At 40.9% G+C, this 27,746-nt stretch overlaps 1 protein-coding gene across 5 annotated transcripts in view; it reads left to right on the top strand.

Annotated features, from left to right (window-relative positions):
• The window catches only part of TENM4 (teneurin transmembrane protein 4), a 741,938-nt gene that overhangs the window by 470,178 nt on the left and 244,014 nt on the right, over positions 1–27,746 (top strand). For 4 of the 5 annotated variants that reach the window (XM_066572311.1, XM_066572312.1, XM_066572313.1 and 1 more), the window contains one exon: positions 10,829–11,038. The exons of the other annotated variant lie outside the window; for it this stretch is intronic. In XM_066572311.1, coding sequence (XP_066428408.1) covers positions 10,829–11,038 — 210 coding nt within the window. The remainder of the gene's footprint in view (positions 1–10,828; positions 11,039–27,746) is intronic. 5 annotated transcript variants of the gene reach the window in all.

Raw genomic sequence — 27,746 nt, 5'->3', positions numbered from 1 at the left:
CCATTCAGTGAATGAGACCAGGTATTATTCTCTCCATATTTAGCTTTACTGCTTATAGCCACTCTTCTCTGAACTACTGGAATTTTTAAATAATTCTGATGTGCCTGCAATTTGTGTTTTGAATTATCATTACCTTCCCTCTATACAGAAAATCATCATTTGGGTCCAATCTCTTTATAGTCACTTGAAAAATTTCATCTTTTCCACTGTGCAGGGAACTGAACAAAAGTCAAAGTAAAGTTTCTTACAGGGCAAAAGTCAGTAAAGCCATGATTGAGGTATTTAAATTGTAGCTTTAAAGATATTAATCAATGCTTTGGAGAAAAAAACATAATAATAACATCAGTGGTATCTCAAACTTTCTGAATTTTTGCTATTTCATTGCAAGTTATTTTGTTGTCTGCTGAAATACATAAATTATTTTGGAGGGAAAAGGATTGTTCCCATGTTTTGGGACTTGAAATGTCAGTCAATACCTGAAAATTCCTCTTGATCCATTTCTTTTCTTTTTGTGGGTGGCTGTTAGTATTTAGTTTCTGAGTTGTTCTAAGACTGAAACAAATGTAAAGCAAATCACAATTTTTGGTCAAACACTATTTTTTTCCTGGCTCAATATTGTCATATTCCTGCATTACCTTCTTGGGCAAAACCATAAAATGGCAATCTTTCCCAGGAGAGAAGAGCATCCTCTACAGATGCATAGCCTCAGATTCAGATATGTTTGCATCAGCAAAAATTCAGAAAGTTTTCTGGGAAGACAAAGCTGAAGTCAAGTTTATAAGGTGAAATTTTGGAATAAAGCAGTGAGGGTGCACATCTTCCTAGCAGCTTTCTCAGTTAAGTGTGTGATATTCACTTGGACCTCCCTGGAAACACAGCACTTATCCTGACTGCAGATTTTAGCGAAGGGACACTCTCAGCCTCTCCCTCCCTACAGAACACTGAAGTGCTCTCCTCCACTGTAATTACAGCTACCTGAGCACAAACAGCTTCTCTATTCTTACCACTTGCATTGCAAGAACACCTAATGGCTAAACACAAGATCAAAGTCCTGCAGTTTTGCATGCCTCACATGCACACAAGGAGGAGTCCATGTCTTGAAAAGCCTGCAGAATGAATAGACAAAACTGATTGAAATTGCTGGAAGATGCAGGATAGGTCTGGTTTTTAATGAGCTGTGCCAGGCACAGGGTATGTAGAATCTTCAGATGCATTCAGGAGTATGAGGTGGATGCCAAATGAGAGTCTGACACATAAGGATCAGATCAGACAGGTCTGAAAGAGTTCTTTCCCAGGTTACAGAGTGGGGGGTTACTCTCAGAGTAAGTTGGAAAGGATTAACACCCACTGTCAACCTGGTTGCAGACATGAGCCATAGAGGTGCTGCAGGCTGCACATGGCAGCACAGCGCTGAGCACAAGTGTTGGTAGGGCTGCAGCCCCTTGAACACAGCACCATGCTCTGCTGCTGGTGTCTGGAGCACATGGACTGAGTCTCAGCACCATCCTGGGGCAGTCATCCTGCTTCCCCTTCTGTAGGAGCCTCACACTTTCCACTGTCTTCAACTCCAGATCCCCAGGGCTAGCTCACATACAGTGTGATGGAAAATAACCTTTCCTCTTAATCAGATCGCTCTAAAAGTTCATCTAAGAAGAGTCTTTCAGCACAAATTGCCTTGATCTCTTTCTCAGCTGAAGAAAGAAAGTGATCTTCTGAACCATGACTCTTTGATGTTGCAGGAAGGGCTGTTTGCCTACTTTGAAATCATGCACTGCGGAAAAAGTCCTCCAAAAATCAGGGAGCTTGGCTAGAATATAAGAATTAACAGTGACTGGAAAACAGGTCCCATACAACTTTAAGGATGCAAGCCTCCAACCCTCATGGGGATAAAGACTGGGATTAGGAGGAGACTGCCCCAGTAAGTGTTAGGGGCTGAGCAAGTTAATTTGTTTTATGCAGTGCAGAAATTCAAAGTCAACAGTAATCTTAACAGTAATCAGAACAGATACAGTCTCTTTATTCAGGGAACGTTCGGGTCACCCCAAATTTCCTCCCCAGAACACTTATGCCTAGACAAGTAGGGTCTCACTGCAGTACACCTTTATCACCCCTTTGCCAGAACCTGCAGTTGTTATGTTTTCTTTGGACTGTACTTACTCAGGCAGACTATGTTTTTTCCCAAGAGAAGTATAAAATAGCCTTGCATCTGAGTTTTCCTTCCCGAAACATTTATCTCCAGCTGCCTGTGTGTTTCATCACCAATTCTATTGCTACTGTACTGTACTGTAGTGTACTGTACCTTTGTCTTTGAGCTTGGGAGGGAAGTGTCAAGTCTGCACAAATGATGGGCCAATTACAGCTTTGTATTATGGAGCAACCCAAATTGTCACTGCCAAAAACATCTCAGTGAGATTGTCTTACCTTCAGGCAGATTCTAGACATTAAACCCTGGGTTCATGACACTTTCACTTATGCACAAGTAAGGATCACCAAGGCTCCCTGTACAGCCAGTGAAGAGAAATGAGACATTCGAGCTCAAACTGGAGACAGAAAAAGTGGCCGCTGGAAGATAAAGGTTGTATTTCCCCTGACTGTAGGGAGACACTATAGTGACTATGCTGCACAATGTCACATTATCCTTCTGTTTCCTCAAGCAACTCTGGGATTTCTCTTAACAACTGCAACCTTCACTCCTTTCAAGAGATGCTTATTTGTGATTATCTAGTTAACAGGTGGAAATACACGTTTTCTTCCTTAACAGCATAGTTTGCTTCATCATGTACTGTCTTACACATATGTGTTAGAACCCATCCCCAGGGGCCAGGACAGTTGCAGAGTGTATCACTGATCAGGAGCTGAACTTGTGGATGTTTTGGCGCTTTGGCTGTAGGATGAATTAGTTTTGCTGTCTGTTAGATGGCTCTAACATCATGTGATTTTGGTTGGTTTCTAGCACTCCATAATTTTGTCTCCTGGCATTACTTTAAGGTTAATTTTAGAAAATTACTGCCAACCACCCTGCATGACATTTCTGTAAATTTTATTTGCTAGGGCAGGTGAAAAAGCCTTGCAGTGGCCCACGCATAATAACTCTTTCCTGCAGGGATAGCAGGAGCATGAACAAGTTCTTTGCCTTGACCAAGCCTTTCAGGGAGAGTTCTCCAAGGCTAGTGTAAACCATTTTGTTAGCACTAAGCTTAGAGAAAGCAATTTCCATAAAGCCTACAGTTTGGTGATCAAATACAGGAAAATGGACCTTTTAGGAGATTTGCATGTAATCACTTGCAGAGAACTTCATACTTTATATTGGGTATTTGGATCAGATAGAGCATTAGTGTCAGACTGAGAGAGGCTACTTCACGGGCAGCTCATCAGACTGCCTACTGATTACATTATTCTTTTACAAGTTGGTTTTGAGTAAAGCTGCAGAAGCATTTGTAATGCTGAGCCATAAATAGAGGGTCGCATTTTCCTAAAAACTTTAGATGATGTGAATTACTTGCATAAATATTTTACAAGGCATGATATAAATATTCTGCAGTGATTAGGATTGTTTATACTGTCTCTATCAGAAGAAAGTCTTTCTTTCTTGATCCTTACTTCTTTGATTTTGAAAAAGATACAAGAAATCTCCCACATATTTGGAATTTATGTTACCTGTTTGTGCTTTTAAATAGCAGCACAATTTGAGCCTTGGTGATGCATCTTGTAGAAAATCATGTAGCTAACTTACACAATCTGCTTCTACTGTTGTGCCTACAAATCAGCAAGCTGAGTATCTGGCTCGGGCAATTGCCCGTGTAATTTTCTGAAAATCTGCCGTATTATTTTCTTCTGTTGGCAAAAAATTCTAAGTGCGGCTGTGCTGCTCCAGAGCACCCCAAGCCATGGAGGAACTGCGCTTCAGAAGGGAACAATTTTCTTCCTGCTACTCTCCATCTTGCTCAATCAATAATTGCTTTCTGCTGTTTTGGGTCAAGTTAGTAACCTCTACTGGGGGAAAGGAGATCTGAGGTCTGCCTTGTTTCTTGTCCCTTTCTACCTTCTGCTTCATTTGGGATAATTGCATAAGATCCAAATGCTCGCTCCAGATCTGTGCTGGGACAGTGGCAGGTAACAGGCATTCAGCTGTGATGCTTTTATATATCCCAGTATTTCATTCCTCACAGAGCTGCTGCCAATCTAGAGGTTTTCCATCCAGAGGAGAGTCTAACCAAGGTCTGCTCTGTACAAACAAGAATGCTTCCTAGCCTGCTGACAGTGATTTTTTGACTTCCTCAATAGAAAATGCTAGTAAATGGCTAAAGAAAATCATTGCCTATCTTCACAGCATCGTGGAGGGGAAAAACACAATTTGGAAGAGTAACACAAATCACCCACAAGGCAGGTGAAGTCCATGTAATATGTGTTCTTCATGCTCCACTTCAGCCCAGGGGAATTTATTCATTCCTTCTTAACCTCACATAGCCCTTATCCCCCCAGTATGCCAGTCTTCATACAGGGCATGTGATTATTTCTCATTTTCTAGGCACAACTACTCATTTCTTAATTTTAGCAACATGGCAACTGCCCAGGTTTTTCTTGTTAAGATGATATTCATTTGTCCCCTTCGTTTCATTCTTTTTCCCCTCTGGCTCTAAAGCTATAAATCAAATACATGAAATTAAATTAACTGAAATAAACATAAGTGCAGGTGGAAATTGAGGAAATATAAATAACTAAAAGTAGTTTTCCAAGACTGCTTTTTTAATCAATTCTAAACACAAGATATATATTGCCTGTTGAACTAAGAATGTTGTGACCACCTATTGTTAAAGAGTAGCAATAAATCTGCGCAACAATTCCTTACTCCTATGATTCACTGACACATTTTACCAGACAGCTAGTTCAGCTTGCACTTTTTCCAGAGGTGTATTATGCTGTTCACTAGAAAGGTTTGATACGCTGCCATGAGAAAGACATGAAGGTGTTTGTCCCTTAGGAAAATTCCTTTTTTCTCCATCTCTGAAGGAGTGAGGCTTCTGGATGCTAAACCAGTCTTCTAACATGTGATAAGCTGGGCTCATCTTCGTATACATTTCCCTTCACCTTGAAAAGCAAAATGGCAGATATTCTCCCTCTCTCCTCAGTCCAGCAGGATCTCTGATGCCCTGAAATAGCAGTGGAGCAAATCACTGCCTTTTATATTCTGCAGGGAACCAAACACTGCTGTGCAGGCAGGGCACTGTCCTTTCCACTTCATCCTATGTGTCACCAGTCAGGGATGTCCTGGTGCCCACCCTGCTTGCTACTTTGCAAGGATAGCTCTCACACAGGATCTCAGCTCTGCAGGACTGCTTCATGCTTGTGGGGTTTTAATCAATCAGATACACTCTGAGATGAAACTGCCTGAGTGTTAGACTTAATTATTAATTTATTTCCTTTATCATACAGAGGTACCTAAGGGTTATTTAGGCAGGTCATGGTTTTCTCCAGCACAAGACTAGCTACAAATTAATATTGATCAATAAGATTTCACAACAATGTCAGTACAGATCACTCAAAATTCCTGTGTAAAGTAAGGAGAAGACATAAAAAACAGTTAAAAGAAGTTTGTCTGTGTACACTCTTTCCTTTGACAGGATAATAAACTCAGCCAGCACACTACAGAATACACTCCGCTATCATTTACACAGCCTTCCTGTGAACCCACAAAGCAAAGCCTCATTCTAAAGGCCAGAGCTGTACTGTGATGTCTTTTGTTTGTAGTGGTCCTTAACATCATTGGTGCACCAGTTCTAACCTTGGTTAGAGACTTTGCTATTTTAAGGTGGTACAAAGGCAATGTCAGTGATAGGACTTAATGCCAACGTTCTTATGTGAGAACTACTGCAGTTGTTGTACTGAGGTAATTGCAATCACTTTATAATCAATTGTCCATGCCTGTTGTTTCTTTATGGGGGGAATCCAGCTAATTAAAAATATTCTGAATGTGACAACAGCCTTTTAGACTGTTTCTGTGGCTAGAGATACAACGTGCAGGTACAGGAAATGACAGAATTTTGAATCAAATTATTACACATCTGTGTGCCTCAGTTTACTTATCTGTTGGAAGTGTAAGTCTGGTCCCCAGAATGGTTTGTGCTATAAGGGACCTTAGAGATCATCTAGTTCCACACCCCTGCCCTGTGCAGAGACACCTTCCACTAGAACAGGCTGTCCAAAATTCTGTCCAGCCTGGCCTTGAACACTTCCAGGGATGGAGCATCCCCAGCTTCTCTGGGCTACCTGTGCCAGTGCCTCACCATCCTCACAGGGAAAAGTTTCTTCCTAGTATCTAATCTAAATCTCCTCTCTTTTAGTTTAAGACTCTTCCTTCTTGTCCTATCACTACCTGCCTGTGTAAAAAGTCGCACTTCCTCTTTTTTACAAGTTTCCTTTAAGTACTAGAAGGCTGCTGGAAGATCTCCACAGAGTCTTCTTTTCTCCCTGCTTAACAACTCCAACTCTCTCAGCCTGTCTTCATATCACAAGTGTTCCAGCCCTCTGACCATTGGATCAGCCAATCTGATAACAGATCCCAACAGATCTGATAACACTATTTCAAAGTTTACATACCCAATGCTTGTAAAGCCCTTAAAAGTTCTTGGATGAAGAAGTTACCAGGTGAATAAAGCTGATACTACTTCTTTATTGATCACAGATAATACCATTCTGGGTATATTGAACACTATTAAATCCTGTTGCCTTGTCATTTCAGCTCTGAGAGAAGTCAGCCGTTATATATACCCACTCTTTTTCAACCTCTTTTGGGACAAATTACAAACATATGAGTATAATCCACTGAATATAGTCCATGAAACAATTTACTGACCTTCTTTAGAAGTATCTCTGTGAATGTTCTGTATTTCTGGCAGCCCTTCTATTCACACTAGAATGAATACACCCATTTTAAATCAGCTCTTGATCTCTGAATGCCAAATCCTATGAGAGATAAAGTAATTCTTAAATATTACAGCCAAATGTGCAGCATAAAATGAAGGCGTGTTTATTGTTTGTCTTACTTTCCCCAAACTATTTAGGGTCTGCTCTGCTTGTCTCTTCCCTAAATTTAAAGTAGTTGCCTGAATATTGCAGAGTTCCTCGGTTAAGTTGAGAAACAGATTCTTTGTACTAACCTATTTCCAAAGTTTGTGTTTCCTAAGTACTTTCATAAATCTACCAGACACTGCAACATATCTTCCCATGATTTTTTTTTTAATTTTAATCTGAAATACTGGCACATAGATAAAATACAAAGTTCTGTTCTCTTTTCCTCTGAATATGTGCTAGTATCACATCATTCATACAGAGACATTCAACGACTATTATTCCTGCCTCAAGTCCAAAGAACATAATTTTGACTGTTCACTTCAAGTGGATATATAAGATTGTTACAAATGGATGCCAAGGGGCCCATACTTGGAATCCGTTTTGTTTTTCTTTGAGTTAAGTTCCAAATTGCAAGACTGTACATAATGAATGTTTTATCTAGTCCTTCTGTTTTGTATTTTTGAAGGAGAAACAGCACATTCTGCAAAATAAGTTGTCCTACTTGCTCAGGTTCCATGGCAACCCAGTATTGCTGCAAACTCATTTTGCTCTAATCAATTAGAAATTTTGCTCTGGCAGCTGGAATGAAAGTTTATGGGCTTGTTTTACTTGGACTTGCAGTTGCAGTAAATTCAATGAGATACTTGTCTGAGAAGGAAACAAACTTGTAGCTTTCGTCTCTCTCTTGGTTTAATTTTTGTGAAAAGGTCAGATTTAATTCTTGGTTTTCTGTCCAAGCAGGAAAAAAAGGAGGCAATTCTCTTAAAGGATCCGCAACTTAACACATGCTTGCCTTACAGCCTTGTTGACTTGCTAAAAAGGAAGGTATCGCTTTGCTTCCCGTGCATTTTATATCTGGTTGTTGTCAGCAGAGCTGCCTAGTGCACACCTTCCATCCAGCTGCTCCTGTTGAATCCACCCCGTCATTCACGCCCAAAAGGCAATTTTCCACAGAGCACGGTGGTACGTGCCAGTGCCCTTCATAGCAGCACAGGCCTGAGTGGTTAGTCTGCACAATTCCTGGGGAATCTGCCCTTGTAAAGGTCAGCTCTCACACTGCTGCAAGTGCACGTAACGACCATGAAAGCCCATGGGATCTCATGTGCGCTCTGCAATGGTGTAGTTGATTAAAACCCAAAGTTGCCATTAGAAAGGTTCTGGTATTGTTTGGTTTTTTTTTATTTTATTCTTGTCAAAACTGCAATACTGGGAGATGGGGAAACCTCCTTCCAAAAGAAACTCACAACAACTTGCAACCATGTGGAAATGGCAGAAACTTTGTGATGTGGACTGAGAAAAGCACTGACATTTTGCTTTTAGGGTTACAATTCCAAATTCAGCTCATTCTGCTCCTGCTCTTTACATCCAGACTACAGAATTCATGTATAGTTATGCCAAGCATACTGTCTAAACAAAACACAGGGAGAGCTTTGGGGCTCTACTGTACTTGTCCACTTTTTTTTTTTGGTTGGGTAGCCACACCATTAACTCCCTTTTATGCATTTCACTGGTATTTGCGTAAATGAATCATAGGCTTGAAATAAATTTTTAATCTAGACTGTCTTTCTCAATGGCTGGAAAAATTTGTCCTCTCCTTACAAAGTACACTGAAAAACTGTATGGGTCTACAGGAAGACATTGATTTTACACTTTTTTTCCATTTCAGTCACCAGCACTCCAAAATTCAGCCTCTGACTACTACACAGGATTAGAAATACAGGTCACCCTGTTTTGTAATGAAAGCATAGCAAATCAAAGTTCTGATTTAAACTTTGTTACATGTCAGGGCTCATCAAATCTCTATTGCCACAAAGAGGATGACACAGAGTATACTTTGCTTCTTCAAAAGCAGATCAGAATTAGAGCTGAATTTCAGTTTTCATGTCAGGGACTGTGACAAGGAAAGCAGTGCTCATCCACTTGCATGTGGTCCTTTTTCTTCCTGTCTGTCTCCAGCTCCTAGCACTAGTTAGCATAATGGGAAGGTTACAGCCTTGGAACCATAAAAAGGGTCAGGGAGTGTGAAGTGGGCTGCAGATTCCTTAAAAGCTGCATTCCTAAAGGAGGAACTTGTCTGTCTGGAGGGTTGTCAGAAAGAAGGTGATCCAGACAATTCCACTGCTGATCGTAACAAAACACACAGGGCTCAATTTCGGCTCGTGGTCTGCATGCTGCACAGGCTGCTGTTCACACAAGGGAGTGTAGCCTCTCAACCAACACTGGCTTTTCTCCTTCAGGTGACAAGTGTCTCTAAGCACAGGTACAGTCCGGTATTCTCCTTGGATCTCAGGGTTTGCCTCTGATGCCACAATTTCTTGTCTGATTATAATTGGCAATTTATAGGACTGGCATATGCCAAGGAGGTGATATCCAAGGGCTTGTGATGAGAAAAACTAATGACCAAGGTGGAAGGAAATATATATGCAGAACCAGCTTTGGGGGATTTAAATGTTAAACCCACTTTATTGTTTTAGGTTTGTGTCCGTTTCTAAAGTGTTCATGTTGTGTTTAGTAAGAAATACTGTACAGCTATGTTGTGAGCTATGCAATGTTCAAAACGTGTTTTTATAAAAACAGATGATTTTTTAAGTTTGCTGATTTTCTTGTGCTGACTGTTCTTTTATTTTGATGGATTTTGCATGATAAAATTTCAGTATTTGGGAAAATGTGAGAAATTAATCATTATGACGTTCAGATCAAATGTAGCAAGGGGAAAAGTTCATGTTTTAATGCATTGTCCTGTATTATATGTCTGTGTTCATATTCCCCCTGTTTTTATTGATGTACTGCACATATCTGACCTCCACATTTGCCTGATAGTTTTTTTTTTTGTCAGTCTGGCACTTCTGACTTCCCCGTTTTGTTTAAAAATATGTTTGGAATAAGACCCTGATAACCATTAATTGCTTATAGTAAGCTTTTCCAATTGGATCTACTTAACCTACATGTACCTGATTAAATTTTCTTGCAGTCAGTTAGAAGCTCTTCCTCAGTCAAGCAAAGGTCTATATAAAATATAATCTTAGAACCCTATTTGTTGTGTTTTTCATCATTTAATCAACGAAACGACGCTGGTCTGAGCTGTGCTTCTGCTCTGTTATCAGTGTGGTGGTTTGCTCAGTTGCTTTTACCCCACACAGCCGTGTCCACACCTTTCCTCCACCTCTTGCCTGCATGGTGGAGGTCTTGAGCCGTTTGCTTTATAAAATAGAGGGAAGGGAATTGTTAAACCAATCCCCAAAAGGACTCTACACTTTTCCCTTGAAATCTGAAATAATTCGCCTCACAATACGTCGAGCAAAGCTTTCCCGTTAGTAAGACGGAGCGCGGCCGCATCAATGAGTACGACTCATTGACAGTGAGCGCCCACGCCGTGGGAACAAAGCGCATCTCGGATCAGGGGCTCTCGCCAATGTCAAAATCTTAACAAAACCAAACCAAACCGAAAAAGCACAACAAAAAAAACTGACGGATGCGAGTTTTTAAGGATGGATACTAGGAGGACAGGAGTTTTAAAGGACCGTAACAGCCCGAGGGGCAGCAGGTAATGGGGTCAGATACGTGCAGTCGGCCGCCCCTCAGGCAGGGCTGCCCCGCTGGGGCAGGCGGCGGGGTGGGGGGGCGGCCTTCCCTGGTGCCCCGGCTCGACTTTTATTGTCTCTCTGTCCGTGTTTTGCCGTGGTTTTTTTTGTTCATTTTATTTCTTTCTGTGTTTTTTCCCCCCTCCCTTCTCTGTGTGTGTGTCTGTGGCCCGCAGGTCCCCCCCTGCCCTGTTCGTCCGCCTCCTCCACCCCCCGCTCGCAGTCCCCCTCCCCTCTCCCCTCGCCGCCGGCCAATGAGGGCCCGGGGCGGTCGCTGGGCGACGGCGCGGCCCGGGCGGCCGCGGGCTCGGACTCTGAGGAAGAGTTTGTCCCTCAGTCATTCTTAGTTCAAAGTGGCTCTGGAAACCTCTGTGCCGCCGCCAACGGTGAGTGACTTTCTCGCTCTCTCTTTCTTTCTTTCTTTCTTTCTTTCTTTCTTTCTTTCTTTCTTTCTTTCTTTCTTTCTCTCTCTCTGCCTACTTTTTTATGCCCGTCTTGACAGCCTTGCGCGGGGATGTAGGATGGCTGGGAGAGGGGGTGTTCCCTTTGGGTTGGTTTGGGGGTTTTATATAAAGAGTTAAAAGTTGCCTGGCAAAGGTTGGCAGCTTTGGGCAGGTCGGTGCCTGGTGCGTGCAAGCTGCGCGGTGCACAACCCCGTTTGGTACCCGGGCAGCGCTCACAGACTTGGCGTGACTTGACAGCTGGAGCCCGCTCCCTTTTGCGGGGCTGCAATTTCGGGGTGGTTTGGCTTTTTCATTTTATTAACTTCTGGATGAAAGACTGGGCAAAGAGCTTTCCCCTTCTCTGTGAGGGCGTCAAGGTACAGCCTGGGGGCTGGCGGGGCCGGAACTTGAGAAGAACCTGTCACCCAAGGGCAGCATGGATAGGAAAGGAGACGGCGAACACGAAGAGTTCCTGTGATAGTTGGTAGTGGCATCAGCACCATCCCAGAGGAGGGTGCTGTGTCCAGTCTCCCTCCGAGGCACTGAAATGTGTCTTCAGGGGAAGTATTTGAGGAACAGCAGCAGAACCACATCCTACTGGGATGCTCTGAGACTCCCCGATGGCTTGCTGAGGGTGCTCAGCACCACCGGATGGTCCACGATGCTTAAGCAAATTACAAGGAGAGGAACGAAATTCACAGTTCTCTGTTGCAAAGACAGTGAGTCATAAACGGAGAGGTAACGCTCATTGGCAAAGAAATGTGAAATTTCATCAAGGGTAGTGTAACCTGACGAAGTGCAGATTACAGCAGTGGAATAGCAGTGGCCACTCAGGCCGCTGCCATCCGGCTTGAGCGATAATTGCTCACAGGTCTGATTTATGATGAAGGAGAAGGCATTCAAAGATATCTTGAAAGAGAGAAAGAAAGGTGAGAGAGAGGTTTACTGCAGCTGGCAACAGCTTAACTGCGTTTATGTTAAGCTTCTAAGAAGGTTTCCTAGTATGCTGTTATCTTCAAGTAAGAAGAGAAAGTTTGACATTTAATTTGTCCGCCCTCTCCCTTTCCCAGCTTCCCTCTTCTTTTGTTGCATTTGTTATGGTAAAAACAAACTTTCCTTTCAAGGTTTTTCAAAGGAGAAGGTTATGTCCTCTGAATTGTCATCCTAAGGAGAGTAGGGGGAAATACAGTGTTGTATTCATTCAGGAAACTGATTAAAATTCATATCCTCTGTTCAGCTTTCCCCTTCCCCTCCCACCCTATAACACACACACATCTGACTGCTTGCAGTCACAGAACATGGAAATCTGAAATAATGTCAATTACCCTCTTGTTGGAAATAAAACCTAACTCACACTCCACCTCATGTTTTCCACGTCATAATGTATATGTATGTACTTTCTCCTTGCTCATTTAGGAAATACATGTGTACACATACATGAACACCCTCCAGGTAAAAAGAGGGAAGAAAGAGCAAGAGATTAAAAACCTTAATCTCTTCTTTTACTAATTAGCTGAAAACCAAAAAACTCCTTGTTCAATGTCCACAGTGGATTATCAATGTGCTGATGAGTTAGTTAGACTTCAGGCTTTTCAGCAGCCTGCTTATTTATCCTTTTTCTTTTTTTTTTTCCTCAGTGCTTTTTGCATCAGCTTGTAGACATATTCCGTTCCCTGAGGCCTTCTTTGTGTGCAGGATTCAGTAGGTTGGCAATAAATATGTCCCACACAAAGACAAGGCATCTGGGGTCTCATTTGCCTGCTTATTCTGGTTGTTCAGTAATCAGAAGTGCAGGTAATGGCAGGACACTGGTGACCTGCTAGGATCAGCTCAGCGTCACTCTGCTATCAAGAGGAAAACAAAGGTGACTCACTTTGCCACCTATCAACCCATAATCTAAAAGTTCATGTGAATGACAACCACGGACCATACAAGCCCATCATGCCTAAAACCCAGAGACTCTTCTGACCTCTGTAAATGGATTTAATTGCTTTAGTTCTTTAATGTTCTGTTTCTATGAGGCTTAGTCAGCTTAAATTTTAAATGACAAAGGCAGGTCTTTGTGTTCCTTAAATGGTGAAAATTAGTAAAAGCTTATTTTGGTTAGGACTAAGTTTAATACAGTTAGAGCACTCGTTCTCAGAGAATAGTAGCTGTCTCAACAGCAGGACAGCCTGAGAATGCTGTTCAAAGGATTTGTGTTGCACTTTTTAATTGATTGTGGCTAGGTTTTCCTACCACAGCTGTGTAAACTCAGCCTTAGAGAAGTCCATCCAAAGTAAGTAACACCCAGGGAGCAGCACTGCTGTTACAAATCCCCATGTAAATTGCAAATATAATGCACATGGAGCTTAAGAAACATGCTACTTTTTTAATATACAGTAGGCTATTCTTTATCTAAGTTCCTTTTATTTCAGAAAGGTAATATTGTCCCTGATATTATTTTTACACTTCCAGAAAAATGTCCACCTAAACTTTCAAATGCAGGCTGGAACCAGCTAATATGTATATAAATAATGGGCATCTTATAGGGCTTGAAGTTTTGTGATGTGTTACAAACCATGGTTTTATTTTCTTTATTTCTAAGTAATTTAGGACATTGAAAGTCCAAATTTTTATTGTACCTATTATATTAGCAGGCACATGATTTTAAGGAAAAAGAAACAGATTTTTCAGACTTGGACCTTTTCATTTTTTCTTTTTATATATGTCAAGTCCAGAAGGCTTTTTACTTTACCTAAAACTACCCAACGTAACTAAGGTGTGAATGTCTCCATTTCAGAGAATCCTAGAAAGCTTTGTATTGGAAGGGCCTTTAATCATCATCTTGTTCCAAACCCCTGCCATGGGCAGGGATACCTTCCACTAGGCCAGGTTGCTCAGAGCCCCATCCAGCCTGGCCTTGAACACTGCCAGGGAGGGGGCAGCCACAGCTTCACTGGGTAACCTGTTTCAGTGCTTTATCACTCTCATAATAAATAATTCCTTCCTTATATGAAATTTAAATCTATCCTCTTTCAGTGAAAAAAACATTTTCCCTTATCCTGTGAGTACAAGCACTTGTAAAAAGTCTCTCTCCATCTTCTAATAATCCCCATTTTAGCATCAAAAGGTCACACGCCTTCCAATCTGCAGACTAAACAGCCCTGTCTCTCTGAAACATCTCAGGATATTTCCCTTCAGAAACCTTAAAATTTCCTGATTTTAGGATTTCAGCACTATTTTAAAAGTTGGCTGCTGTGTGCTATCTTGGTGGACATTAAGAAACACTAATTAGTTTTTCAGGTTTCTTTTTATACTGGTGTGTAGGTATATATGTGTAGGACTCGGGAGAAGCCAGAACTGTCTGAAGGCATCCAATCTTTAATCTCGTTGTACTAAGAAACTTAACAACTGCTGTGCTTGATCAGAACATGCAGTCCCTGACAAGGGTATGGGAGAAGAAGCATGAACAAGTGGGGCTATAGGGAGGATCTTGGCCCGCTGAGAAAGTTTGAGGACTAGCCAAGGAGGGCTGTGGATGTGGGTGCTTAGCTCATTAGTGGCAGCTTTCTTCCATTTGAACCAGTAACTGACATGAAAAATACATTTTAAAAAATAAAGTGCCTGTAGGGAATGGTGTTCAGGAGGAGCACATCAGCCTGACCATTGCTGCCCATGTCCCTTCAGCATCCACAGCTGTGGCACTGGGGACATTAGCAGGTGCATCTCTGAGGTAGGGAGATGGCTGTTGTACAGAGTGACAAAGACCGGATTTGGAAAGATATATAAAATCTGTGGAAAGCTGGCATCCAAGTTCCAACACTGGTTGTGTTGCCTCATAGTCAAAGCCGAAATGTGTGACATCTTCCAACTCCTCCATCAGTGAGCAGGCGTTCCATGAGAAGTGCGCTTTTGTCATTTGGTGGGATCTGCTGTGTTTCTCTTAAGCTGATTGTATCAGGGAGACTGGATGTAGTCACTTAAAACAGCCTCTGCACATGGGAGCCACAAAATCCCAAATCACCTCTGGTTTGGGGTATTTTAGTATTTTCAAATACTAACACAATATTTGAGACCAGAGCATGGAATTTAATTAATTCTAACAGAAGTAAAGCAATACCAGTAAATTGTAAGAATATCTAAAACTGACTCTCTGGTCCTAGAAATTGCTTTGGTGATACTGAAGGTAACATCTACTAAAGTCACTGGGAAGAATCTAATACAGTTTGGAGTCTTATCACCCACCTCTGAATATATGTACCCCAGTTTCTTTGGTTTCTCCCTCAAATACATCCCTATTACAAAAACTTGTGGCTCACCACTGCTTGACCAGTTTTGCACCTTTTCTACCACTAAGGGCATTTTTCACAGAAGAAACAACAGTGGAAGGTCATGATGCCAGTCACCCAAAGTGACATTGCTGCTGGAGAGAGAGGGAGAAGAGAAAGGCAGGCATAATTCTCAGTATTACTGCATTTTGAATTCCAAGACTAGGGTTAAAAGTTGCATAAAGCATGGATGGTGCAGCCCTTACCTTGGCACAGGTTACATTGGCAGTGGACAAGGAGGGAAATCTATATTGAGTACATGCATAAATATCCTAAGGTTAGATCCTGGGAGACGTGTGCAATTTCTCTATGATCCATGATTTTGGTGGAAAATAAACCACATCAGGATCAGTTTGCCCCCAGCAGCTACACCATGCTTCTTCTGCACAGTGGGATCTGCATGAATGAGCTGCTTGACCAACAAAATCCATGGTCACATAGTTAATGAACTAGAGGTTCTTGTATTGCTTTTCCTACTTTTTCTTGTTTGGAGTGCTGGACAATTTGAAGCAGTAAAATCCCCCAAAGATTTTCATTTTCATTTCATTTCTGACTAAATCTGGGCCTCCTGATTTGTAACCTATTTTCTTTTAAAGTTTTTTTTCTTAAGCTTTAAAAAGCAGCCTTGAGCTGTTAAATACAATCACAGTTTGGAATTTACCTCCCTTCAGTAATTTACCTATCCTTCAGTAAGAACTTCCCACTATTTATTCAATGGTTTGGCCCAGATTTGAGAAGATAAATCCTTTGTAAGAAGGCTGCTGGGGACTCCTATAGCCTTATCGTTTTTTGTCATATAGTTCAGTTTTATATAAATGGTGCATTTCTCGCAATTTACAGTAACTGACCAGATCATGTGCCACTGCTGCTGCTATGACTGGATTTTCTCAGGATCTAGAGGGAAGTCATCTTCTTGAAACACAGGGCACTTTCTGCTGAAAGTTTTTGATGCGTCTGTGAGTGCTCAGTGTTTATTTCTTTTGTGTCCGTGGCGTGGTTGGTGCTGCAGAGTGTGCCGCACAGCGACGGCTGTTCTCGGACTCGTTCAGCAGCCCCGTGTGACCACTGGCAGGCTGGGTGCAGCATCAGCCTGCTCCGCATCAGGCAGCGCTCCTCTGATCTTTGGGCCCAAATTCAGACACAGCAGCTCTCCTGTACGAGTCCTGCTCAAGCACAGGGTTAGGTGTTCACAGCACCAGGACTGAAAGTACAGAGAGATCAAACTGCAGCAGGGAGGCCAAAAGACTCTGAATATTAAAGGATTTTGAAGAAGGAATAGTATCATGTGAGGTGTCTTAGAAGTGGAGAATTTTCAGGAATCTGACTGAGGAGAGCAAAAGAACCTTTGATAATGTAATCTGAATAATTGATATTTTTCTCATCTAAAAACTAACAATAAATTCCCATTAAATTCAGTTTTCTTTTATGGAAAGCTTTCATTTTTCTTTCCAAAAAAGCTTGTGAACAGAGGCTCTATTCTCTTGCTGTGTTTTGTCCTTGCACAGTGCTTTCAATTGCTTCTTTTTTACTACTCAAGCAAGTGTGTTAAGTAAGAATAGCAATTAATCTCTGCATCCTTTATCAGAGATTTGCAGAGTCCATTAGCAGTCAGTGTTACTCATAATGGTAATTCATAATTACAGAAGGGAAACAGGAATTGGAAGATATAACCAATCAATTTCCAAGTGTCTTTTAAAAAGTTTTAAATATTCTTTGTTACTGCATTTCCTATTAAAACTTTTTTAACATCATCACCCTCCTCCCCCTCCTCTCCTCCTCAACACTACATAAATTTAGTAAAAACATCCTAAGGAGAAGAAAGGTTTAAAAGATGTTTAGTTTAGCAGTACTTTTAAAAATATTCTTTAATAAAATTATATTTTTTTAAAACAGTAGTGATGATTAGATGAGGTGCTTCAACAAAAGCATTTTGAAAATCAGTTCTACATAATTTTTCAATTAATTTATCCTCTAATTTGGGAACGTGCTCAGAATTCAGCCTGAGAAACTATAACTTTAATTCCTCTCTTTTAATTTTAAGCAGAAAACAAACAATAAACTTATTAACCATAAGCTTTCAATTTAGACAGAGACATTTCAAGCCACCAGGATTTGAGTCATCCTGAAGAGAGTTCTCTTTTTGCACTCACTGTGGCTAGAGCTGTGTCTTGACTATGGGTCCCCAGAAGCCTGAGGGGTTAGTGTGGAGATGACCATTTTGGCTTGATTTTCACAGTTGATGCCTACTCAAACTCACTGAAACCTTCCAAAAATTTACTTATGTATTTGAAAATTTGTCCTCACATCATTCCTCTGAATTTATCTCTGATGTAAAGATGAAAACAAGGTTGAGGTTTTGAGTTTCCAGGCATCAGCTCTTGCCTTTTAGACCCTGAAGATCAAGTAAGAAGCTGTTAACTGGTAGCTGTGAGGAGGATCAGATCATGAATTATTCCTGTTCTTATTCACTGAGCAGTGGAGCCATCCTGTTGAGTTTTTGTTCCTCCTGTTTCACTCTTTCTTCTACGAGGAAAGATCAGAGAAATGCCAGTGTGTGAGCTGCAGATCTCTCCGAGGACATGAGGCTCTAGATGTGCCCACTTACATTGCTATCCCTTAAGCTCTTGCTTTGTGAATTCACTTTGCATCCTGAGAATATTTGTTTAACCTGGCAATTGTTTGGCTTCAGGATGAGCCAAAGGTGAGAAGCAAATCATTTGCTATAGGACTAGATTCTTATCACTGGTATCAGTGGGAGGCATTTGGATTAGATTCCTAGCATAGCCAGGGGCAAATCCTGACCCAGCTCAAATCCTTTTGGCTCAATCAGAGGGACCCTTGGTCAGGAGGGGATAGTATGAATACACAGAGAGGCAGCTGGGGGGCTTTTGGGAGGTTTTTTTGCAAGGAATAAATATCTCAGAAAGAATAAAGCAAAGTTATGATTTTCACATTCAGTGAAGGGCAGCAATGAAGCAAGTCACCTTTCCAGGCCAAGGAACACACTGAATCAGTTAAAGCAGATTTATAGCTTTTTAGCTGTGATAAAGCCGTATCAGTGTGTATATGAATTTACATAGGAGTAGGAGGGTTTTTTCCTTTCTTTTAATGCAAGCCACATTGAAAAGTGTGCACAAAGGAGCCCCACTCCAAGGAAAGACAACTGGAACAAATTATATGCATTCAGACTTGTTAAATGGAATTGGCAGCAGAAATATTCCTGGTAACCTGAGATTACGGCGGCATTGGTATAGTTAAGGTTATGTCAGCATTTCCATTAGAAACCCCTACTTTCAGGGGTTTATATCTGCAAAAAAAATTTACTGTGGGTCGAAACTTGACAAGCTGTGCAAGGTCTCATCTGAGATAGATTTTTTTACCTTTTTACAAAATTGGGGAGAAAAAACTGTTTGAAGAGTCAAGCTACAAGAGCACAAACAAAAATAGCAGTGTTCTGGCTTTGATCCTTTTTGACATTAAAAAACCCCATTTCTTTCTTTATAATGTAACTATCAAATGTACAACAAAATCTTGCTCTGAAGAAGGAATTAATCATTACACTATTAAAGGAAATGAAACATTAATTTATGGCCCATTAGATGCTTTTTCACTGCAGGACAGCCAGTGTTTTGGTCTACCTGAGGTTATACTGAGAGATTTGTGACTAACATGAAACAAAACCCCCAAAGCAGTAGCTTCTGTGTGGAAAAAATGCTTTCAGGGCAGCTTTAGAAGAACAAAACATTGAAGGCAGAGTTGTCCAGGCACTGGAGTGAGTACTAGGAATTCAGCCTTCTGATTTCTGCCACAGGCTTCTCAGATACAAAACTTAAACCACAGTTTTCTCAGTTGCAAATGAGAGCTATCGCAAACCCTAGGATTTGGTATCCTTCTGAACTTTCTTATTTATATGATATTACTGCAACTAGACATGGTTTACACTATGGTGAACAAGTAGACAAGAAGGGACCTGTGGCTCCAAACTTGCAGACATCAGGTTTCAGAGAGTAAGCTAATCTTTTTTCTAAATCTTTTCAGATTTTTCCGTGCACAACATTGAACTTTTTGTTTCTGGGTAAGTATCATTTCTGAGCTGAAGCCTGTGTGGCTGAGGGTCTGTATATGTTCTCAGTTCCTGCAGTGCCTTCTACACTTTGAAAAGTCATAACTGATGTTCATCAGAACTTTTTCCACTCACCAGATAAAAGCTGCTCTGGAAGTGCAGAGAAGTGTATTATAAAATACAGGAAGGAAGTTTGAAGCTCATGTACTCATGGCTGCACTGTGTTATTTCTGTGAAATGGATCTCTCAGTTGGGAATGAGCTCAAACTTTGGGAAGGCTTGTTCCATTAGCTGTTTGCAAGCCATATGTCTCCATTTTTAAATGAGGACCTGGGGGCTTTGAACTTTATTTATAAGCTGAAATTTGCTGGTCACTGTGAACTGGTGATTAATTTGTAAGGGAGAAGATGCCAGAAGTCTCACTCTGACCTGTGTGTTCTTTCAAACTAAACATCCAATAACTGCATAGCCTCAGAAGATGTATCCCCCCCACTTCCTCCTCCATCGTTTCTGTGCTTTGCATTATTCACTGTGTTTATTGTAACACACTATTAATCTCAACCACAGCTTTCAAACCATCATATGACCCCAACAAATTCTTCAGCTAAAGCAATGATAGCTTTAGGTATTTTGGGTGGAAGCTTTTGAGGCTCTGAGTAAAAGAGAAAGGATCAGGTTAAAAAATATTTGTGTCAGTAATTCAGAGGAAAAAGTGGTTTTTGTGAATCCAGCATGATTTTTCTGAAAAATGATACTTGAAATATGACATGAGAGGATCATGCAGCTTCTTGCTGTGTGTGTATAAGCCATGGTGTATCCTTTGAAGTTGCTTCCCATGTGTACCTGGGTGCAAAGCAGTAGAGTATTTTTTCAAGGGAGAGCAGTCCTTAACCATGTGTCTAACAGCAGGACCAAGCCCATAGTGCCCATTCTTGGTAGTAAAGCCGATGTGATGGGCAGTTATGGCACAGAAGGAACCTTTGCTATGAAGAGCTTTGTATGAAAGACTGTCACAGTTCTTTAAGAGTCAGTTGGGTTGAAGCTTTGAGGTCCAGCTTTGAGGTTGTACACACCCAACTTAAAAATTCAGTTTGATGGAAATTTGGAAAACACCAGAATTTGAAGGGTTAAAGGTTTTGTTTGTTTCTGAGTCCTGCCATATGAATTTAGAAAAAAGCCCCCAAGAGAGATGGAATAGCTGGCATAGTGCTTTAAAAGCATGATTGGCATTAGCTCAGAATCTACATCTGCAAGGTCTGTATTTTGTAGTAAGTAGTGCAGTGGGAGTCAACACCAGTCAAAAAACTGATGGCTGGTTACAGTTGGTGACCTTGGCCAAGTGACCTAAATGCGGGTGCTGGACTCTTACATAAATAAAATGGGGGATAATCACTATTGTTTGCTCCTTAGAAGTTTTGGAGATTTTAATATTCTTAATTTCAGACTGATTATGAAAAATACTGTTGTATTCCCTCTCCATTCAGCTGATAAATCCGTAGTGTCTCAGAGCTTTACTGCTAGCTTTTAACACATGCTCTGTCTCTGGAGGTAAGGGATGGTGATGCTGCAAAGTTTAGTCAGCCTTTTTGTAACACATCTTCTCAGTCTGTCCTCGCTTTTAACAGGAAAGATTTAGTAGATGTTTTTTCTCTTTCCATGTAATAATTAGGTCTGTTAATGGCAGCCTGGTAGTTGAGGCCTTTTCCATATAAAGTAGCAAAAATGTAAAGATAAAATGTAATATTGTATAACAGAAGGTAATAAAATTCAGATGTAGTATATGGTATTTCTGTTTACAAGAGGTCAGCTAATACTGACATGTCAAAGTACCATGAAAATGTGCAGCCATTCACTAAAGACAGCAGTGGTGGGCCAAAAGACTCACGTTACATGTGGGCTATGTGACTCCATGTTACTTCATAGGTGCAGTGACTCATTAAGGGTGGAAAATACTCTAAGGTCACTGAGTCCAACCGTTAACTCAGCACCATCATGTTCTGCACTAAACCATGTCCTCAGGTACCACATGCAGTACCTTTGGAACACTTCCAGGGATGGTGATGCCGGGACATCTCTACCAAATGGCAGAGACCTCGAGATCTTCATCTACTACTTTCTACCACTAAAACACAAATGTATGTGGAAAACAGTTGCTAACAGAATGGTGGTTGATGCATTTCTCCCCAGCTACATGCCATTTAAAATTCTAAAATAAGCAAAGCTACTGAGACCCAAATCTTTTGCTCATCAAGGGTCTCAAACACCAAGTAGCCTTATTTGTAGGAATGGTCAAAATAAAAAGGCTGGACTGGCCCTCATTAATTACCGCCTAGTTGTTCCTATCCTTTTACGTCTTAGGACAGCAACATTACTCAGAAATTAACCTTGCAAAATGTAACAACTGTCTTTGAGATGCCTTTCAGGGTAACCTAAAAGCTGCTAATCTAACCTCTTGTCTTTCTTATCTTTCCTAACTGATATCCTGGCAAGGCAGTAAATTGATAGAAATCATAAAATACCTGGAGTTGGAAGGGATTCATACCTGTAGGTCATAAAATATATTGGTCCTTTCTGGAGGATCTGAGCCTTTTTCTGTTTTTCTACATTTCTGTAGGTTCTCAGGGTGTTTCTAAGTGTCCTGACAATTGAGTCTCTTAATCATGCTGTCTTTCATTTTCTTTCAGTCGAAATAAGACCCTAATTGTAGAGATAAAAATTGGCCTCTCAGAATTTTTGAGGTTAAGTAGGTTATAATTTCAGCATTTTGGACACCTCAAGATATTAGGTGTTTGGTAAGTACAGTATGCTGTAAATAGGAAAAAGCATTCTGAAGCCATAAATGGCTATATTTCTTTCAGCATTTGGGAGGGAAGGGGTGTTGTGGCGGCCAGGTCAGTAAGATGAGAGCCTGTCATCATATGCACTATTCAAAATCAGCCAGCCATGACGGCTCAGGAATTGGACTCTAGGTTCTCCCACGTGAGGGGAGAATTGAGCTTTGTGACCTGCTTCAGAAAAATTAAAGTAGCGACACATGGCTCATTAGCATGACAGCTCAGGGAGTGGGCATGGGGTGTAATAAAGTGCTGCAGGACCTTGGAGTGCTCCAGCAGAAAAGCTGGCAAGTGTAAAATCGATGCTTCTGATACATTAGGTGGTAATGGAAGAAGCACAGCACAGAAGTGGTATGATCGGATGATTTAGTTAGAGCCATAAATCTAGTGGCAGTATCGTGGCAACGTGATAGGACACAGCATTTCATAAGGAGCACAGCATAAAGATTCATGCATTAGTCAAGTCTGGGGTTGAAGCACATGTGGGTGGGAGTTGCATTACTGATACAAATGATAGAGTGGTTCATCCTTGCAAACACACTGAGTAAAACAAGGGCACTTGGTGGTAAATGAGTGCTTTAGACAGAGGTGCCAGTATTTGCATTCTGTATGGATATTTCTGGTGTAAAATGATTCTGGTGAAATAGAAATCAGCATGAATTACTCCAGGTTAAAACTACTACTTTCACACTGGCCCCTTTCTTGCCTTACCCTTCCTGGCCAAGTGTGGAGATTTTGTAAAAATTCTCCAGAGTCACATTTCAGCAGTAAAACTACTGCTACTTGATGGTTGCTTGTGATATTTTTTTAATGTAAATCATCTCTTTTCCTTGCTACTCAGTTTACATAAATCCTGCCCAAATCACCTTAAACAGCTTCTCTCTCTAAAACTGAATGGCTACATGAAACTATCAGAAGGATCTACATTTTACCTCAATTTAGGTATCTTGTTTTAAAATCAGTCATCCTCTTAAATTACCATCATTTTTTATGCCCTTCTTAACATGGCAGTCAGTTTTTCTACACCTCTCTAATAGTGAGAGACAATTGAGCTTGGTATAGCTTCACAGATACAGTGAGCACCCAAAGACAGGTCAGGTAAAACCAGAAAGAAGTGACACTGCTTCCTGCCATTAACATATGCTTGATTAAGAAAAATATCATTAGGACTAGTACAGAGGAGTAGGATGTCAGAGGAGATAAAACAGATTGAAGTATTTTTGTAGCATGAATTATAGAAACCCTTACTGTTGCTGCCTGTAACTTTTCTGATACACCAATGAAACTTGAAACAAGAGGTCGTCTCAAAGGGTAATAGCTTCCAGCCAAAATGTGCTTCAATCTACCAGACCACCCATCCTTTCTTTATCAATGAGGTCAAAATAATAGCAGTACTTGACACTTTTACACAGATGGGTAAAATCTATTGTGTCGCCAGTAGATATTTCTAGAAACCTAACCCATGTAACTATATATTGTGCCTTTCCCGTGTACATCTCTAAACAATTAGGAAACAGTAGGTCTCCTGGTACCCCCTTGAATCAGATACGTGTGATTATCTCCATTTTACAGAGGTCACAACTGACTAGCTCGAGGTCACCCAGGCATTCTGCAATACCCCCACAGCAGGATTCATGTCCCGTTACTCTCCCATTTCTTTAACAACCAGTACTCCCTGTTTTCTGCCCAAAGCTACACAGACACACCTAATCAATTGGAATGAGAGCTAAATGATTTTTAAACATAGTGGTGGAATTTATAAAGGCAATTTACTTACCTATTTGAAAATTACATCCCAGTGTTTAGTCACATGGCTTTCAGAACAGAGAATTTTGGCTTCTGCTGAATATTATGGTAGCTTCAATTTAGAACAGTTTGCTTTGTCTTCCATTTATTCTCTGTAAAAACTCTTGAGCAGTTTATATCAGTGTCAGTTCATGCCAGAAGTTCTTCCAATCCATCTTGGGATTAAACACAAACACTTCTCCTCTGACTGAACTGTGGGTTGGTTGCTGTCACATGGAAAGCTGACTAAAGCCCTTTAATTTATGAAATGCTACATATCCTCAAGAGATTGCCTAAATATTTTACTGCATGTCACTTTTTGTTGGAAACCAGAACCCCTATTTTCTGTGCCATCCATTAAGTAGAACTTGTTCTAATTACTTCTGCTTCTAAATAGGAATTTGTATGTGCTAACTTTTATCTGAGGACTTCAGACATGTCTCAGGGTTCTTGCATCTTTTTTACTACTTGTCTCCATCTTGGCTTCGCATAATATTTATGTGAAGAATTTAGAGGTGATCTTGAAGCTTTAATTTTTTCTCCCAAATTGTTCTTTTCAGGGTAAAGAAGTAGTATTTAAGATTCTTTCAAAGAATGTGGGTAACTTCCATCTGCTGAGATGCTGAGAGTAGGATCTAGCCTTGTAGCATGCTACAATGCTTGATAAATTATTGTGTACAAGAAGTAATGACAATGTTTGAAGTTTTACAAAATAATTTCCCTGGAAGGGTTTCGGCACAGTAGCCATGGAAAATTTACTTCATATAAACCAAGAAACAGAAGGAAGGAGAAAGGCTCTTTTGAGATTGGCATAAGTGACTTGTGTAGCAGAAGGATAATCTCTGCACACACCTGTGCAGCAGAAACACAGCGTGTGGATTAGTTTTGTACTTAATCTGTCACTCTGGCATTCCCCCTGTGAGCTGCCCAAGTGGTTTGTGCTCCTCAGCTCAAGTGTCACTGCAGCTTCAGCAGCAGCCGTGTGAGTGTGGTGGGTTTGGATAGCGAACAATGCATGTTTGTTGGTTCGCTTTGAGTCTGGTGTCTGAGGTGGAATTTTAATGGTGTGAAAAATAAGAGGAGGAAAGAGAAAATAATAACCTGAGCACTGAAACACAGCACTCAATACAATTCCTCAACCTTGGCATTCACATCTCCTGCCATTCTCATAAGCACCATCCCTTATCCCAGTAAAGTGGAATTCTGCTGTTAGTGTTTTTTTGCCAGAGAGTGGAGCATAAGGGGAGTCTAAAGTGCCTAGTGCTGCACTTATAATCCTTCCAGCATGCCTTTGCACTTGCTGAACCAGAGTTTCTCTTGTATTGCAAGTTTTCTTGCGTTTTCTATTTTGTGCTCTGAGAGTCAAAGGTCTTGAACAGAGAGACTGCATTTCTATAAAAAATGAGTTTTGTAAATTCAGAAAAGTTCTTCTTGACTTTCATAGTGCTCCATGCAAAAGGAGGGAAGCAAGAAACAGAGAAAAGATGATAATGATCTGTCTGTGATTTCTGCCACTGCTGTGCATTTTGGAGGAAATGGCACACTTGGATGAAGATATTTCTTGCAAAGGCCAAACTTCTGGCAGAAAAAAGACCACTAAATTCCAACCTGCAAACATTAAAGAGAGAAGGAAGAAGAGTGTAGAAAAAGACCTAAAAGCATGGAAGAAAGCTTTGTTTCAAATATATTTGAGTTTCAGATTGGCTTGGTGTACTTCCTGCGGTGTCGGAGTGCTGTAAATTGGAAGCGCTCAGGTTGGAGACAGGTCTGAAGCACTGATTTCTGAGCCCAAACAGAGTTGTTCTTACTGCCAGACTAGTTTATTCAGCTTGCTGGATGGGAGCCAGAGGAACTGACCGCCCTGTGAGCTGAAACCAATGCCAGGCAGCCAAAGAATAACATTGCTTTGACTGAAATGGCAACTGTTTGTTTGTTCTTCCAGCAAAAGGGGGGGAAAAAGCAGCTTTTAGTTCTGGTGGTGACAGAAGAGGTTAAAAATCGAAGAGAAAAAAAAATTATTGTGAAAGAGGATGAAAGGTTTGGGGCAAATTTTTCTCCCTGGTTACACTTCTCTAGTTGCCTGGTCTTCTCTGGTTTGTAATTTTAAAAAAGGCTCTTCATTAGTTTTACAGATTTTCTTCTGTCTTCTGCTAAAATATGGTAATTTTTATTATACGAAAAATTGCCCTTACTGGTAGTGATTACAATGTACAAAAGGGACTATACTGTGACAGTGTAGGCACTGTCACAGCAGCATGTGGTAATTGTGGAGATTGTAAGGGACAGTTTTCCATGTGTTAACAGAAGAATGCTACCCTGAGTAAATCAGCAGTCGAATGGGACTTAGGCCTCAATTTCAATCACTTTAGCAGGAGTTTAAGGTGAGGAAAATATGCAAGCTCAGTTTATTTTCAGGTCTCTATATTAAAGTGCCTTGTGGAAAAGGCTGGCTTTCCTCCTGATGGTGCTGTGGGCTGTCACACTGTGAGTTTGGGATGTTTCCCTTCTTGATCTCAGTTTGTAGCGTACAGCAGCTCCCAAAACGCTGTATTGCAGAAGCACCTGAGTGCTGAAACTGCCTGAGCTGATGGACTTGTTTGCTGCTGCCATTTTGCACGCACTGTTTGAGTTGATCTTCTTTCTGGTTTATTTCTCCTGAGAGCTTTCATACCGCTTGGATGCTGAAAGCTGGCCCCATTGCACACGAGAGGCACTGGCAGAGAGCTGGCGGAGTTTTGCAGTGGGAATGGCTGCCTGCTGGATTATAGCTGGTCTAAGGTCAGGCTGGCAGCACCCAGCAAGCTCAGCTGGAGCCAAGTTACTGTCTGCTCCCTGTTTGTGCCACATTCATCCTCAGGGAGCATCCCTGTGTCTTTTTCTTGTTGCCATGCAACTGTCAAAGCTGCTTTTTTTCCCACTGGCCTCTAATGTTTCTGGTAAGACAAACGGTACCAGTTAGGAGATATTACTGATGATATTGGTAGCATTTTTTTTTCTGTATGTGTCAGGGCCAATCCTGCATTTTTTTTTTGCTGCTTCTAGAAATATTTGGTGTTTATTTTGTTATGTCAGCCCTATGAACTTTCCAATTACCCATTAACTTTAGTCCAACTAAAAGAAGAGTAAAATGAATTTTCTAGTGCTCTTTCTTTTATTTTATCAGGTTTGTATATGGGACAGGTACAGAGAACCAAAGAAAAAAGGAAAAAAAAAATAAAACATGCTATTAAAATAGATGTTAATTTTAATAATGAAAACTATTTAAATATTATCAAAATTAATTAACTTTTTTAAACTTCAGAAATTTTTAAGAAGTCATGTCAGTCACATGTGTTTTGGGGGTCTGCTTCTTTTTGAGAGAGTTTACCCAATGCTTTTGGGTTGGATAGACAATATAGGGGACAAGAGCTGGTGAGGACAGGTGAGTTGTTCCTATTATTCAAATGAAGAATGCAAAGAGGAACATGAAAGATGGTATTCTTAATTTCCATTTTCCAGATACTGCTGGAGAGGAGCATATTCGTATGCAGATATTCTGAAACTCAGTGATGGTTTCAGAAATAACAGGTGCTGTAGAGAAACCTGAAAGGAGTCTGAGTCATCCTCTCGTTCCTTTTTGTTTTTAATGTTCCTGGAAGATCTCATCTGTCCTTTGCATT

This window comes from Molothrus aeneus, chromosome 2 (assembly GCF_037042795.1).
Source record: "Molothrus aeneus isolate 106 chromosome 2, BPBGC_Maene_1.0, whole genome shotgun sequence".
Classification (NCBI taxonomy): domain Eukaryota; kingdom Metazoa; phylum Chordata; class Aves; order Passeriformes; family Icteridae; genus Molothrus; species Molothrus aeneus.
The sequence above is the reverse complement of the archived record's forward strand: the minus strand, read 5'-3'. Positions and strand labels throughout refer to the sequence as shown.